General features: G+C 39.3%; 1 protein-coding gene across 6 annotated transcripts in view; it reads right to left on the reverse strand.

Moving 5' to 3' along the window:
• CLSTN2 (calsyntenin 2) overlaps positions 1-17,061 on the reverse strand; it is a 350,034-nt gene that overhangs the window by 11,453 nt on the left and 321,520 nt on the right. For 4 of the 6 annotated variants that reach the window (XM_085587480.1, XM_085587484.1, XM_085587483.1 and 1 more), the window contains 7 exons: positions 10,048-10,214; positions 6,483-6,631; positions 4,958-5,181; positions 3,158-3,328; positions 2,459-2,712; positions 1,791-1,914; positions 267-451 (listed from right to left, as the gene is read on the reverse strand). In XM_085587480.1, the coding sequence (XP_085443606.1) occupies positions 267-451; positions 1,791-1,914; positions 2,459-2,712; positions 3,158-3,328; positions 4,958-5,181; positions 6,483-6,631; positions 10,048-10,214 (1,274 nt within the window). The remainder of the gene's footprint in view (positions 1-266; positions 452-1,790; positions 1,915-2,458; positions 2,713-3,157; positions 3,329-4,957; positions 5,182-6,482; positions 6,632-10,047; positions 10,215-17,061) is intronic. The other 2 variants (XM_031505652.3, XM_077785559.2) reach the window with 1 other exon arrangement.

Consider the following 17,061-nt stretch of genomic DNA (forward strand, 5'->3'; position numbering starts at 1 on the left):
CCTACAAACAGACATGGATGGAGTGGAGGTGATGCTGTACGTGAGAGTTCTTCACCATCTTCTTTAGTAATTATACATGATAACAAATCTGAAGTTCTCAATTATATCTGATCAAGGTGTGCAGAGCTGAGAACTGGGCTGGGGTCTTTAGTGTACACACACACACAGCTGAACAACTGCACCCTGAAAGAAGCTCAAACCCACTGCCCGCCCAGCCAGTGCCTCCTGGCAGTGCCAGGATGCAGTGCTGTGCCCCAGTTAAGTACCTCCATGGGGTTGACAGTGATGGTGAGAGCAGAGTCATCCCAGTCCATCTCATTCTCCTTGGTTCCCTTGTGTCCCATGGAGCTGTGCTGACGGGCTGAGCGTAGCCGGAACACACCCAGTGTTACCACCAACACCAGGATGCTCACACAGATGATGATAATGATCGTGGCCACGCTGGGAACCACTGGGACAAAGGGTGGCAAAAGGAATGCAGTTACACTTGGACAAGTCATCAAAACGTCACTAATTTTGTTCGTTTTCAAACCACAGCACCCCCTCCTTTGGACTGAGAATCAGGACAGACACCTGCCATGTGCCATGTGCCTGGGATAACAGAAAGTGTTGACCAGTGCCCATCCATTAAGGTGGAGCACACACAAATGGTGTTCACAGATATCCCGAGTATGATAAATCCTAACTAAACAGTGAGCATGCTCACATTTGCTCTTTGAGCCACTTAACTACAGAAGACAGGTATTTAATAAGTGCAGAATCAAATCGTTTTTGCAGTAAAATTCTGTTATCTCACTTGCATGCTGACCCCTTCTGATCACAGCTGAGGCCTGAAACTTACTTGAGACAAAATGTATGTTGCAAAGCTTCGTTTTTTCAAAGATTTCAAAAAATAAATGCATTTCCACCCAGAAATAAATGCATTGTCACCCTATTTACCTGTGTTACAACCTTCTTGGGAGACTCTTGAGGACTCAAGACATTTTCCCCCACTGTTTGGTTGTACTCTGAGAGGCCCCTGTCTCCACCTAGTCACAGGAAGAAGTCTCTCTAAACTACTGCATGTAATCAGCTCCGTAATTAGGTTAGTGGAAAAATGCTGCCACTTTCTATGTACCTTGAGGTACTGCAGTTCCAGGAGCATGGGATAACCTAGTCCATAACCCATTTTGTTGCCTTTCCCTGCCTATAAGAATGTAAGTCTGAAATTGAAACAGAATTTAGGAACAAAAAAAAACTAGTTTGCAATAGTTTATCCATTAAATATTCAGTTTCATTTTAATGAAGTGTCTCTACAATGCAAAGAAAAATACAGTAATTTTCTAAGCATCTCTGTATATAGCTACTTAAAATTGCCTACACTTTACATCAGCTTTACTTCTTTACATATATATCATTCAGATAAAAGGATTTCAGAATCCAACTTTCAAACAGGTATCTTTGAGCTGCATTTAACTTCACTGAAAAGGCTTCAGATTTGGGTGTATATTTTAACTCATATAACCTAAAAATTAAATTAAAATGTATCCTATACATTTTTTAACTATGAGAGTCAGAGCACAAAACCATCAATGAAGACTTTACAAAAGGATACCAGGTTTTAAAAGTACATTCTTGGACAGAATAGAATTCAGAGTTACCTTCTTTCACACCTCTCCAATGATCTCTAAGAGGTCTTAGGAGCTGAAATAATGGACCTCAGGGCTTTAGTCTGTGGAGCAGGCTGACCCACAAGGGAAACACTGACACATTGAATCATTGTGAGAAGTCTCTGGGAAGATGTCACCTACCTGAGCTGTGAACTGGACTTACACTCCCCTCAGGGTGCTGAACAGATTGGAGAAATTTGGGCTGGAACATAATGTGATTTACATGGTTCATGAAGTTGGAGTTGGAACTGCGTAGAATATTAACCTGGGAGAAGAGAAAAATAAGAGACCAGATACTAAAAAGTTGTTTTATACTCCAAGCCTGCTGGTTCCATGTATTACCTTGGACTTTGTAGTTCACCAGCAGGTAGGAACACTTCATAGATGCTAAAGGCCAAATTAACTCCTTTTTTTATGCCAGTGGAAAATACACAACTTAATATATTTCTAATTTGTAGCATAAAAACATTTCTGGCTGTTGACTCTGAAGTGGCACAGAACAGGCTCTTTTGATTTACCTGTTTGGATAAGTAATGAGTTTTTCTTCTTTCTGTATTAATCAGCTTTTAGGTGTTATCTAAACATTATGAAATAACTGTTCATTTTATTAACAATTATTAAGTTGTTAATTGTCTTTATAAACACTTACTTAAAACTAATTTTGATCATATTGCTAAGTAGGTCCTGCAATTTCCTGGAGTTGTTACCTGGACTCTAGGCCTCAGCGCTAGGTTGGAAAACATGACTCAGTCATTGCTCACCTCCAGGCTGAACTCATTGCTCACCTCCAGGCTGAACTCATTGCTCACCTCCAGGTTGAATTCATTGCTGCTGTAACGTCCATTGAGCTCGGAGCACTTGACCCTGAACTTCCTCTCCAAGGTGGCCGAGGTGCCCCAGTTGCGGTAGCGGAGCTGCCGCAGCACCTGCTCATAGCTGAACATGCTGTCCACGCCTGTGGGGTGGGAGGCAAGGACAGCTCTGGGACAGGCAAGGGAGCACTGCTCTGGCAGTACACAACAAATCAACTGCTCACAGAGCACACGGAATTCGGCAGAATGGTCTGGAAATGACAGAGCATCAAATGTTTCCTGACACTTGATTATATGAGGACAGTTTTAGGAGCTGAATGTAGGTCCCTAATGGAGAGGGGAAAATACAACAAAGGTACAGAATAAATTACTTAGTGATGAGAAAAAGATGGCAAATGTCCCAGCATTGTACAGGAACACTGAGGAGCCTCCTCATTCCCACGTTCCACTGTGATGGTCTGCAAAAACTCCACATTTAAAGAAAGCAGAGATGCCATTTTCCTTACAATCCAAAGGGCAAACACAGCACATCCAGAGATCAAGAAGAAACTGTGTTTTTTAAGATACAGTCACCCTTTGGATATTTTCATGGTTAGAAAATCACAGATTTATGTCCAATTTCTTACATATTTGAGCTTTCATTCCAATATATAATTGATGTGACAAACTAAGGGAAAACAAATTTCCTGAACTTACCATAGATTGAATATCCTGCAGTGGAATTTGTGGCATCTAGATGTTTTCCTTGAAGCTCCCCATGATCTAGTTCTAAACACTCTTGTTCAGGGTCTAGTTCTGCACCAATGACCAAAACATCACAGAAATCCAAGTTGTGTAGCATTTCCTCTACTACCACTTGTTTATTGGCTGTGAACCCATGGCATAGGGCATGAAAAAAAAGACGGAAATGAAGATAAATGATCACAGAACAGCTCAGTCATTTTATGTGCTTTGCATCAGGGCTTTCAATTTTTTCCAAGATGGCTGAACTGTTTTTGCTGATATTAAATCCAGCACACTTGAAGCAAATCAAGAGAAGTGTATGGTCTGCACAGGTGCTGTGATGATGAAGGTCTACAAACACCCAGTGAGATAAATAGAAAATATATTGCTCTGTAATATAAGACAGCCAAGAACATTACTGGAAGTAGAAAACTGAAATTTGATCTTGGAAATAAATTAATGTAAAAATTTCTGTGTTTCAAAACTGTATTGATACCAGTTTTCTCAAGGAAAACCAAACTGGAAAAATACACATCCAACATATCTATGTTTGGATGATTCTCTCAGTTACTCTATGCCCCATAAACAATTTACATTACAAAGACCTGGCTATCTATCCAATAGTAGGGCATTATTATAAATAGCAAGATCCAGTGCTGTGCGACTTAAAGAAATTAAGTTATAAACTTACTGTCCTTCAACATGTACAAGTAATAAAGAATTCTGTTACTGCAAAAAGAGTAACATATCAAATTAATATTTAAATTCTCTGATCAACTTAGTAGAGAGTGTGTGGCAAAACTGCTTAAGCAGCTCCCTGAGGGTATAGATACTGCAAGTCTGGAACTTCCTGCCCATTTATCAAATTGGATGTTGGAGGGTGTATTGGGAAGGAGGGCACAGCCAGGAAAGCCTTATGCCTTAGATTGTAAACTCCTGGTGCAGTTGGGTACCTAAGCTCTAAGTACAGCTGTAACATATCAAAAAATGATGCCCAAGTCAAATTTGTTGGCTTCAGGTAATCCATGCCTGTAAACTTGCATACTGCTACCCATTTTCTCTTCTCCAGAGCCATACATCTAGTTGCTGCTTATTCTAGTCCAACAAACAGCGTTAAGAATGATTCCTCAAATTACTAGACATTTCATCTGCCTTGCACACAAACATTCAAAAGGAAGATTCCTTTATAGACAATGATTTTAAACTTGATTTATCCTTTTGAACATCCACACAGTGTTGAATAATTATACACACATTGCTTAGTATTAGAATAAACATTGAAACTAATATTTTTAAAGGATTATACATACATTTTATTGTGGTAAACTGAGGCATGAGATTACTTTCTCAAGTATTACTCACAAGCTACTATCAGAGCTGGAAACGTAAGAGCAGACTAAAACTTCCACTTTTGCTCAATTACTGCTTTTCACCTTATCAGCACAATTAACAAAATTCTGTTACCAGTAGAGGCATTCTAATGAAAATACACTACGTAACAGAATCTGAAAGGAAGAGTAGAAAGGAATTATTCTAAAGTATACTAAGTGGATACTACATGGAAAATCTGCCCTTTTTTGAAGCACTTTCTGATCTGCCACCATTTAACAAATTTTTCAATGTGTTGAGTTGAATTTATTCAGTACAGCATTACTGTGGCCTGATTAATCTGAGTGAAGTGACTTCCTTTGCATTACTTATTTGCACCATCCTTTAAAAAACATGAGCAGACATTATGAAATTACTAATAATATTTAAAAGAAAGACACAAACCTCTGTCATTTTCTCTTAAGTCCACTGAATTTTCCATTTTAGAGACTGTGCTGACAATCCTGATGTCAGGTAACAAAATAACACCTCTTTCACTTTCAAACTGTGCAGCTGGTCTAGCAAAGTGGTCCATCCCAGTTATGGTAATCTTGGGCTCATTGGCCTGAAATACTATTACATAGGCATCTATATCTGGGATACTAATGCAGATATCTTCACCAAAACATCTGAAAAGATACATCAGTCATTAACTGCATGTAACACATTGCGCATCAGTGGAGTGTGGCACTGGCAATGCCCCAAGCCCAGCTCATGGCCCTCAGATCAGTCCAATTCATTCTCAGGCACTACCACACATGAAGGCATATTCCAGTACCACTGTGCGCAGAGGGCAGCTCTGGCCCTCTCCTCCCTTCCCACCTTCACAGATACTCATTCTGAGGGACAAACTCAGTCTTTCCTAAGGTCACTATCAGAATAATATTTTAATGTTTAGCTGACATTTAACAGAGAAGTAAATGGTTAAGAAAGTTAACTAGATGACAACTAACTTTAGCAAACCTAACATTAAATTCAGAAAGTGGTAGCTAATGAAAACAATACAGTTATCCTATCATGTGTGATTAAAAGGGCCTAATTTTCCATTTAAATTGGTCCCATTATGAACTCTTTTTGGGACCCTCCAATATTTGCAGTGGACAAAAGGTGCCTGTACTTCCATTTTCACCTGAATCAGCAGTGTGAAGTGAATGTCCTGACAAGCTCTGCCTCATTTCATGCTGGCACAGGAGCTGGGCCAACCCCGGAATGTGCAAGCTGGGCTAGTTCCAGTGGGACTGCCTCGGGAGCTGCTCCTGCAGCAGGGAGCTCAGCCCACAGCACAGCCCTGGCACTTGGGAACAGCTGTGCCCCCAGCATGTGAGGGTTGTTAGAACTGGATTTATTTTCCCTCCAAAGCCCTGCTTTCCCTGCTCTGGACAGGGCAGAGCCCAGGAGAGGCGGTGGGCAGCTCTGAACATCATTGTGCAGCTGTTGTCACTGTGCTGCATGGACTGGGATGGACACAGACCTTTCCAGCCTCCACCAGGGACAGCACAGACATCCGGGGACAGACACACAGGCTTTTTCAAGCACACCTACAGATACTGCTCTTGTAGATAAGTTCTCTGTTTGATGGAAAATGCATTAAAAAGTCATGGCTCAGAAGGAACCATAAATGTTTAAAATTAAAAGTTATTAAGATTCCAGTAAATGCACTGTTCAGTCCAGACTGTATGCCTCAAACTATAAAGAGAATGGAAGTACATTACACTAACAAAACAGGTTTTTAAGAAGGTAACATCAAGAGTAATCCACCATGTAAATTGGCATAAAAGTAAATTAAATTAATCCTTTAAGCTTCAATAACAAAACAGTATGATTTATCAATTTAATTTAGCCAAAATTATTATTTTAACATGGCCAAAGAGAAAAGTAGTTTGTTAAAAGTGTTCCTAATCTGTTCAATTCAGCTGGAAGTATAACTTACTGGACTTTAGATGAGACTTTGAGACGTCGTGCGCCTGCAGTAGGAAACTGTCTGGAGTTGATGTATGAGACCTTTTGGAGGGCTTGATTTATATTCTCAATGTCATCTCCTTCCATGACAAGGACTGACTGGGAAGGATTGAAGTGATACTGGGAGAAGTAAAAATAATTAGTATTTAAGAGACCAGGTACAGAGTACAAAATAATATATATTTTTAAGGAATGTTGCACGGACATAAGTTAAAAATTTAATGATTTAAGAAAAAAAACTCAGTAGCTATAATTGGCTGAATCCACACGTTGTTCTCTATAACATGTACTTGTATCAGTCACTTAAATGACTACTGTTGTAATTAATTTTGTAGGAAATTAATCCAGATTTGCTGTTCTTTTCCCAGCCTTATCAACCTTGCTGATACAATTTTTGCAGCAATTTGCAATGCTATTTATTTTTGAACTCTGTGGAAGTTCAAAACTTTAACTTACCACCATGATTATTATTTCTATGTAATCTTTTTAGGTTAAACACATTCCCCATACAAAAGCATTGCCTTTTGAGCAAGCTTAGTATGCAGAAGCATATTTTGGCTGCTTTCTGTTGTGGTTTTATCCTGGTATACCTTTCTGAGATATATTTCAGCATGAATGAACAAAACAATTACAACATTTGCCTCTTACATCTTCATTAATTTCAGACATACTAAAGGGGACTTTCCATCCTGTCTGATGATCAATAAGGGTGTCATGATTTAAGATGGAGCTGCTCACTGGGGCCAGCAAACCCTGCAAAGTCACTGCCTGCTCTTGTAGCCCTGAGCCTTCTCTACTCCATTGCACTGAACACAGATCAGTCTTGCTGACCAAAAACCTTGTCACTTTTGTGACATAACCAATGACTGATTTTTACCTTCATCATAATTAATCCTAATTCCATGTTTTATCTGTTAATTGGTTCAGTAAACCATCTGCATTACCAAGGAAACCAGGGTCACCCACTTGACATTGTACTCTACTGTTGCCAGCACAGAACAAAAATGCACCTTTCTCTCCTGGACAGGCTTTTCCCAAGGCTGGCCATTGATTATGGCCAGATGTTCTGTTAAAATACAGACAGTGTCTGCCTACATTTCCTTACAGCCAGAAAGGTTAAAAAACAAAACACATGAGATAGATTGTGAAAAACAGGAGGAAGCGCAGTGTCCTTTGTCAAACATGGAGGACTATGTTTAATGCTTGTGCAGGAAGATCACAACACACTGAAGGATATTTTTTAACAAAGAGGAGGACTAACATGAATCCCAGTCTGCATATACTTCTTTTTCCTCTCTTTAAGCTAGCAACAGTAAAGAATAAAATTAACAAAAGGAGACCCTAGCTAGCCAGTTAATAGCTCAGCCACCAAAACAGCTGGAACTATGCCAAAGGGACCAATGAAAGGCCCAGTCCGAGCCATTTTTATCTTTCTCATTAAAAAAAGCTAAAAATAGCAACAGTTTAGACAGTGTCTCAGAGAGCCGTTACAGATACCAAAAATTAGGCTGCAGCCCAAAACCAGTCAACACTATCGTGTCAGAAACTGCTGCTACACTGCTCTTTCTTAGGTAGTTAAAGTGTGAATCTCCATGGTCCAAAATGCCTAAAACACCTTCCAGTATCAGTCTGACAACACTGAATCTGCAGAGCACCACATAAACAGCCCCACAGAGCCCATCATCTGTGCAGCTGTCACACATGCCTGTCTGGGATCAGGTGTGTTTGTTTTTGACACCACAACACCTTTCTCTCTCATTTTCTCTTCAAGGTCAGGCAACTGTTCTGCTTTCAACTGAGCTTCCTTCTGTCAGCCCCGCAAAGAAACCTTTCCACAATCTCTCTCTGATTGCTCCTTTCATTTTTGTCTCTTGCTGTTGCTCTCACTGTTGGCTTACTGAGGCAGTAAAAGCAACATTAGTAACTTAAAAACCTCACTATGCCTCATCTGTATTTCAGAAAATGAAAATGTTTTGAAGGTTTGCAAAAGCATGAGGGGGCAGAAAACAATCTCTTGCCTTCCTTTTTTCCTCTGCACTGCCAGTACAGTGAGGAAGCAGTCACAAATGCTGGAGCAGGAGTGGGTGGTAGAAGAAGGATTTTCCCAAGCCCATGAAACAGGGGTGACTTAAATATTGTCAGGTTTCAAAGGGCAACAAAAGGGGAGGAATTACTATGCTTTAAAGCCCCATGGACGAAGTGTACAGTGCTTTAATTAATTGAAAATCCCAGCAAAGAACTAACTATTAGGCATACACATGTGGGTTCCAGAAATCCCTACCTCCTCCTTGTATGCACTACTTTTTAAGACAGCTTTAACTGGCCCCTGTGTCCTGTTGCTGTGAGGAGCAGCAATGTGAAATTCTTAATGATGTTCTTGGTAGGATGATAAAATAATTCTTTGGGGTCTTTCCTCATATGTAAAAGTTAGTGCTATCAAATTTCCTCCTTATCTTTGCACTTTCAGTTTTCATTTTTACACTTGTTTTCACAAAATGTACCAGTTATACTACACCACTGCAGCCTATCATCACCCAGATAGGCATTTGGGCACATTTCAGGTCAATCTGTATCACAGAAAGGTTTGGCTAATAAAATGCTGTCCATGGCACTCCCACTGCACGTTCCAGATGTAGTGTTACGGCACCATCCTCCTCCCCTCTGAAAACCCCATAACAAAACACCCCTGTTCAGTTTCTCAGGATGAACTGTCTGCACCCAAAGGATCTTCCTGGGCTGGAACGGAAGCTCAGCTCCTTTGGAAGCGGTATTTGTGTTCTAGGAAACAGCTTCACAAATTCATTTACTCTGAGCATAAGAACACTGTCACCAAATAATGGTGTCAGTAAAAGAAAACTGACAATGCAGCTTATGTGAGCATTAGAATAGCCAAGATCCTACATATGTATCCAAAGAACAGAATTTCAGAATTATCTGAATGAATGCAAACCCATCTAGCCACTAGGTCAACTGAAACAGGATTTCCTTGTCTGTTGTTCTCCAATCTTAGAAAAAACTCTACACTACCAGTAGTCATATGCATAATGAAGATGGATAATGATTTATATTCAAATCTAAAAATTTAATTTCTTGACTTTAGGGTTTTTTGTGTTCAATTTTCATGTACCATAAAGTTTTCCTCTTTGAACGTACTGATTTTTAGAATGCTATTGCATTAAGACTTACGTATTCCACTGCTTTAAAACTACTTGAGATCAAAATTCAATAAATCTTTGGAATCATGTCTATTTCTGTAGAAGTAACAAAATAAGCATGAAAACACTACCTGGCAATTCACACAGACTCTGTAGTATCGCAGTGCCTTACTTTCTTATCATCTAGCTCTGCAATAATAGAGGCATTTTTCTTTGCAGTGTCACAGCTCTTTTACTGTTCTGTTTTTTCTTTGCATGATTTTATGGGAAATTACATTGCTTCTAGGAGTACATTTGCACTGTGTGTACTCTACCTTGGGCTCTCCATTTCATAAATGAGATCTAAATTTTTATAAAAGATGATGTCAGTTCATCCCTCACCTTTATTCCTTGGCCAAGACTCTCAAGAGAATTAATATCGAGACCTTCCTTGCAGGCCTGCAAACAGGAAATCACTTTCTGACTCTCAATTTTCCCTGGCCGTATTGTCAGACTGGCCAGGCTGCCATGAAAATACTGAGCAAACCTGGGCTTGGTGACTTCACCTCCTGCAAAAAAGAAGATGCAAAATGGTTATTGGTACCAACACACAAACTGCATATATAGTAAATCACTTGATGTTTTAACATGTTTAAAGAATCTCCATCCATCTCAGTCAAGTGTATTTGAGACCTCCTTTATTGTGGTAGAGTGGAATGTCTTTGTGGGTTATTGGTTGGTGTCTGGTAGCAGGCTGTCTTTAAGATTCTTGATTTCCCAGGATTGTATTCAGGTGTTTATAAAGCTGAGACAGCAAACCCAGAGGTGAAGCATGGCTTCACAAGTGTATACAAGGAAGCAGGTGATTTTTAAAAATTATCTTACTCGAGTACTCTAACACTAATTTAATAAATGTTAAAGACGAATATTTATTTATAGAAAAACAGTATTTGCAAGAGTTCCATGATAGGATCAACTACCTCTGACTTTGTCCTCCCAGGAACACAGTACCAGATGAGCTGAGAGTGCTGAGAGTGGTGGCTCTGTGTATACAAACTGCCACACTCCCTGGGCTGTGTCTGAGGACATTCTGGGAATTCCAGCAGTGAGCAGGGACCTGTGCACAGCCCCTCTCTGAGAGGCTGGGAGTGCTGTCCCTGACCCAAGGTGCATCATTTGGTACCAGGTCTGGTCCTTTGTGTTGCACAAGGCCCTGCAGGCAGCTCAGTTTGGTTTCACCCTAGGCAGCTCCAAAGGAAGATTGATCTTTAGGAGCTGTCAATAAAACGTGATTACAGACTGCCTGCTCCAGAGATCATGGCATTTCAATTACTCTTGGGACACTTAGTGTTAATCCTCCTTTAGGAGGATTTTTAGAACTTGTCTTTCCTGCAGTGTTATCTCTCTCAGTGCATGTGAGTTACTGCCTACCTCTAGCCTGGGAGGACCAAGGAAACCACACAACAGTGAGCCAGGCAGACTAATTGGATTAGCAGTTGACAAGCTGTTGATAAAGTGTTGTAATTGGTAGATAACTCATCTCTACAGTGTTTGTAGCTTTAGTGTCAAACAATATGTTTTTGGCAGGCAAGATAGCTCAAACTTGAACTTTGTGAATTGGAGCTTGATTGGGATGAAGTGGCAGATTTTCTTAAGGCTGCTGTTACCTAAAAGCCTGAAAACCCTCACTTCCAGTCTCTGCAGGATGAGCATTATGAAGAAGACTCAAGCTATCTTATATAGTGAAGAAAATACACACTGGTGTACTGGTAAGAAAGGGGTGTCCAAGCAGGCTGTTTCTTCAGAGAAGTAGGAAGGGGTTTTTTGTTTGTTTATTTGGGGTTTTTTGTGTGGTTTTCTTGGTTTGTTTTTTTGTTTTGTTTTGTTGTTTTGTTTTTTTTAACATTATACTATAAACTGCCTCTCTTTTTCTTACCCCAAAGGAAGGTTCCCAAGGGAAGATATTCTTGTCCACTCTCATTCATTTGTCCATTACACAGGAAATTTCCTCTGGGCAGAATTTTTTTTTTTTTTTTTGAGATTTCCTAGAAACTTTCATGTATACAACAGCTAAAGTTTAGCCTTTCTGATACTTACCAAGACAATTACTTGGTAATTATTTAATCATATATATGTAATATTATATTATTAAATATATTATATTGGTTATTATATATTATTATATTTTATTATTAATGTATTATTCTATTATATATTATATATTATAATAACATATCATTTCTTATATATTATTTAATGTATTATTAAATATATATTGATTAATTATATATATAATATATATATATTATTTATAATTATAACTATAAATAAATAGTACATTATGGGGACATTGGCTTTTCAGCCAAAATACTGTTATATTTATCTGCTTACATTGTCTTTAAAAGCACACATACAGCAGTAATATACCTGGACAGAAAAAGGTATGCTGAATTAAAAATAAAAAAGCAAACATCTCCTTTAAAGGAGACAAAATAATGTAAGATCTTACAGAAGAAGAAGGAATCACATTTTATTTGAAGTTTCATATTCTCATATCACTACAAAATTGTGAAGACAGCAAGTTCAAAGGCTAAAATACCAACACTAATCCTGGAGCTTTGAAATTTAGAAAGTCTGCCAGTAGGTCTTAATAATTCTGACACAATGCAGGCTCAGATCTATGAATGTATTTAAATCTGAAATACACTCATTAAAATGTATATAAAAGATCAGACAAGAAGCCAGAACAAAGAACTCAGTGCTGTGTCTTTGCCTGACAGAAACAAGCAGAATGAACCAAAGCATCCATGAACAGATACTGATTGTTCTTCCACTTTGGACTAGTTCTTATCTGGTATTCTTGACAAAGCACTTAAAATTACATTTCTAGTTCATTAACAGTGATACAGTATTTGCCTATAAATCATTAAATACGCAGTGTATTCAAGACACACTTAAGTGTGCCCAAGCCACACTTAAGAAATGCTTGTGCACAAGGAGGTATTAAATTAAATCTTGGAGATGTATAATTCTTGTTTAAAGTAATTTGTCCAGCCATCAACATAAAAGCATGGAAGGCAATAAGAGTGTTTCCAGGAATAAGTTTTTAAAAGACTCTGAAAATGCATGCACTACAAAAACATTGAGCATTTAAAAGAACAAGGCTTACACACCCTCTTCACAGGAATAAGTAGGTGTTTGTGCAGGTACAGAGATCAAGACTGGACTGTAAAGGAGGTGACATAATCTTTGCTTCGGAGAGGCTATCAACTTAAACAAAAATCCCCAAGTATTTCAAGAAACTGTGAGTGGAAAATAGCTGGGAGTAGCCAGTGTCATACTTTGGGAGTAGAGAAAATCTGCAGAACCGTGGCCATGGTGGTGACAGCGTGATCCAGGCTGAGATAATACATGTGAACAACCAAGAACAGAATCTGCACGGACATGAAGGGATGAGGCACTCTGCCCCCAGCCCTGAGATAAATACAGCTGTACCTAATCTATTCTTGAGAATATTGCCTGAGTTTTCTAAACTCTTCAGAAGACAGAAGCTCCCCACGGAATCCCCTACACCAACCACTGACCCTTGAGGTGGTTTCCCAACTGGAAACGTGAGCACTCAGAATACATCTGTATCATTTTCCTTTGCCAGGATAAACAAGGACTTCTCTTTATCTTCCACCTAACACTGTAGACTATGAATATCCTTGTTGCTCTTCCTGGAATTAACTTGCTGAATTACTAACCCTGCGGTAGTGTTCTTGTCATCACTGTATGTGTAAAAGAGGATGTGTCTCTTCATCCAGGGCACTGAGAACACCAGTTTTTAATCACATGAAAAAACAAGAACATTTAAAGAGAGAATACTATCTTATACCAGATTGCTAAATAAGCCTTCCATAAGCAACTTTTACCCCAGTGTTAAAGACAAAAGTATATACCTGCCAATTCTGAACTTGAAGGTGAACAGAAGTCATTATATCTGACTCTTCTTACAGTTGCTTGTAAATGCAGCATGCTGTCATTTTGATATTCTTCTGTCTCAGCATTTCAGAATCTTCTCAGCTCAGTGGGGTACATTAGCTGCTGATGTTCCCCTCACCAGTAATTATTAGATTGCAAATGGACAAAATCGAATGCAAGAAAAATGGGAAGCAAAACCCAAAACTTTCACTAAAATTAAAGGAATTGCCTAAAGCCAGTTTCCTACAAATCCTGCTTTCTAGCTTTCATAAAATGTTTTATTTATATTTGGGTAAATTAAATTGGTGTGTTTGAAAGCTATCTGCTTCTGCAATCTGATATTTGAGTATTTTACTTCAACTTCTCAGTGGGTGGAAATTTAGCCCAGGATGGCCAATCTCCAAATCCTAGTCACTCTAAAATTCTGAGCTCCCAAGACTAAATGAGTATAAAGATATTTAATTCAGAATGAACATGACAATTCCATTGCATGTTTAAGCATGATGGATAACTGTACCTAATGCTGATAGAAACATTTTACAGAATATTATCCAAATTCTTCTAAGTGCTGATTTTTCAAATAGAGATCCTTTGACCCTGAGCAGGATTATTTCATGCTCCCCATGCAGCCAACAGGCAGCTCAGAGTCAGTGGCTTCACTGGGCAGGAGGATGCTCAGTATCACTGCCTGGACTTGACTCAGCACTGATGCTACCACCTGCTAAGAAACAACTGAGAAATGACATGAACTGCTCCTAAACAGCCCTTACTGCTTTAAGGCACTTTGAGCTCTTGGTTCTGGCACCAAACAACACTAAGCAACAACACTAAGAAAAAACCTTTTTGGGATAATGAAGACCTAAATAGATTACACAAAGAATGAAGTGGAGCTCCAGTAATGATGGTCAAGTATATGCAAATTTATAAGTTCTGTAACACAGCATCTCCAGTTTCTCTTCAGAGCTCAAGATAACCAATTAACTTGGATTGCCTCAGCAAGGTTCATGGGACTTACTTGGTGTCAGGGTCTTTTTGCCCTTTCCTACAAGTGAAACACGGCTCAGATACAGCTCATCTCCAAGAAGATGTTGGTAAGTTCTGAGAGAATGCAAAAACCTAGTCCTCAACTGTGTTATAGCTTGTGTTTCACTCAACACTATGTTTATTGATTGCTATGGATTAATATGCCTTGGATGTTAATTCTTGGGGGATGGTTAAGTAGTTAAGGCTGATGAATGATAGGGCCAAGAGAGGAAAACAGAACCTTCCCTGCTGTCAGGGAATTAAGTTAATGTCTGTAACACAAAAAAAGACTGAAACTACACTATAGTTTAGTTATCAACTATTCTTACTACAATTCCTTACATTAAAAATGTTTGAAGCTACTGATTTTTTTCTCTTCCTTAAATGTAAATGTTGTGGTTGTCATCACAGTTGCGAGGGAACACAGGCCACAGGGTTGTTCAGATCTTGCTGATAAAATTGGGCATTGCTTTTCACACCTGACCCAGCATGCACCAACATTACTGAAGTCCAGCAGATGCAGGAGGATGGATGGTGGCTTTTGGCATTAATTCAACTCTTGTAAAGGGAAGATGGTGTCAACAGACTGTGGAGGTATCCAGAGGAACTGTGACATCATAATTATTCACTATAATAATAATTCACTCCTTAGTCATTGTCAAAGTAGCATGCATCATACTTTTCACTTGCTAAAATAAGAACTGTTTTCTGGACTGATATTCTTCTGTGCTGTTTCTGATCTCTTTTGCTGTTGGAAATATCTAGATAACTAGAGCTATCAGGGTATGCTGACAGGTAGTGTCCCATGATATTAGGTGCAGCCTAGAGGCATCTCCTACACTGGGGCCAGGGTGTTTCCCTCCCACAAGAAGCCTAAAAGCCTCTGAGCACTTGTGAGTGTTGGTTCCCTCCTGTGCCATTCACTGCTATGGCTGAGCTCACAGCAAGCCCAGCAGAAGGCACAGCCAGGGATGGACTCACCCAGCAGGACATGCAGGAGACCCCACAGACCCCTGAGTGGGGAGGGATCACGCTGCCAATGAAAGCAAGACTTTACAATATCAGTTCTTAGCACAGACATAAATAGGCACAGGCGCAGTTACAGCTGCTGCCTGAAATTTCAAACATACCAGATCAAATGCAGGAGAGTAACCGACTTAATTTTAGCTGAATATGTTGCAGATGTCTGTCTGTCTTGGGGACAGTTTAGTGGGGATGACTCCTTGTATACATGGAGGAAAACAAATGGTTTTTATAAACAGTTGAAGACTGCCAGATGAACAATTTAGAGGGGTTAAGAACAGTTACCTGGCAATCAACCTCTCATTGCAGCTACAGATATCACATATCTGCTAGATATAATGTGAAACAGTGAATTACAGCCATGGTAAGCTACAGCATAACCTTGTGACAAGCCATTCACTTGTGTCACTACTTTCCTGACAGATCTTTAAGAGCCATACACAAACTCCTTGCCTCCCAAAATGCCTTGTATGAATTCAAGACTTTATCTTTTCAGAGAAACCCATGAGGAAGTCTGTCTTCTGCTAAAAAATTATCAGACTACCAAATGACATAACTTGCTTCCTTCCTCTGTCTGCTTTTGCCCCTGAATGTATAGCAATAAAGGGATCAGAGTGGGAATCTATAAACCTTGGTTTAATGGGAGAAGTTTCTCACTCTGTAAAAGGGTCCATTTGCTATGTCCTCAGATAAACTGAATCAGAAATAATGAACGCAGAGGAGAGCTTCATGGGGTGAGCTCTTGTAAAGTGTGCTCCAGGATAAGCTAACAATTTGTTTGCATTGCTCAGGAGAATGAAACAGGATGTTAAAACCTAAAAGGGAGACTAAGAACAGAAGATAGTGAATTCTGATTCTATTCTTGCTGCGATGCAGACTTTTTTATGTGACCCATGGAAAAATCATCTACTGCACTTTATCCCCACAGAGCATGGGTGACTCTCCCACCTTGCTGCACCTTATTATTATTTGAAAATACCTTGAGACTCTTAAGGCAAAAGGGGAAATATTAAAGTATTTTTATGCTAAATAAGAAAAAGTAGTAATGAGAACCTTGGGGAGCTCTATCCCAATGGACCATGTCTGCTTTAATACCCATTCAGGGAAGAAGCAGTTCAAACACAGATCCACTTCCCTCCTGTTCTCTTTGGTGTCTCTTTTGCTCTAGGACGCTGATGTGTAAGAGGGTAAATTTTGTCCTTCAGATATTCTGAGAGTAATTCTGCCTGAAAATTTCTTTCACCGTTAGTGAAAGAGCTGCACTTTGACCTTAAATAACCTGACCTACATCAAAATCACACCCTTGATAATCATCAATGACACCAGTAATGTGAACAAATTTTTAAAGATGTTAAGTTATATAATTAACCATGTGTACCTGCAGAGAAAGCTGTCAAAATTCATGAG

The sequence above is a fragment of the Lonchura striata genome, chromosome 9 (genome assembly GCF_050655825.1).
Source record: "Lonchura striata isolate lonStrDom1 chromosome 9, ASM5065582v1, whole genome shotgun sequence".
In the NCBI taxonomy this organism is placed as follows: domain Eukaryota; kingdom Metazoa; phylum Chordata; class Aves; order Passeriformes; family Estrildidae; genus Lonchura; species Lonchura striata.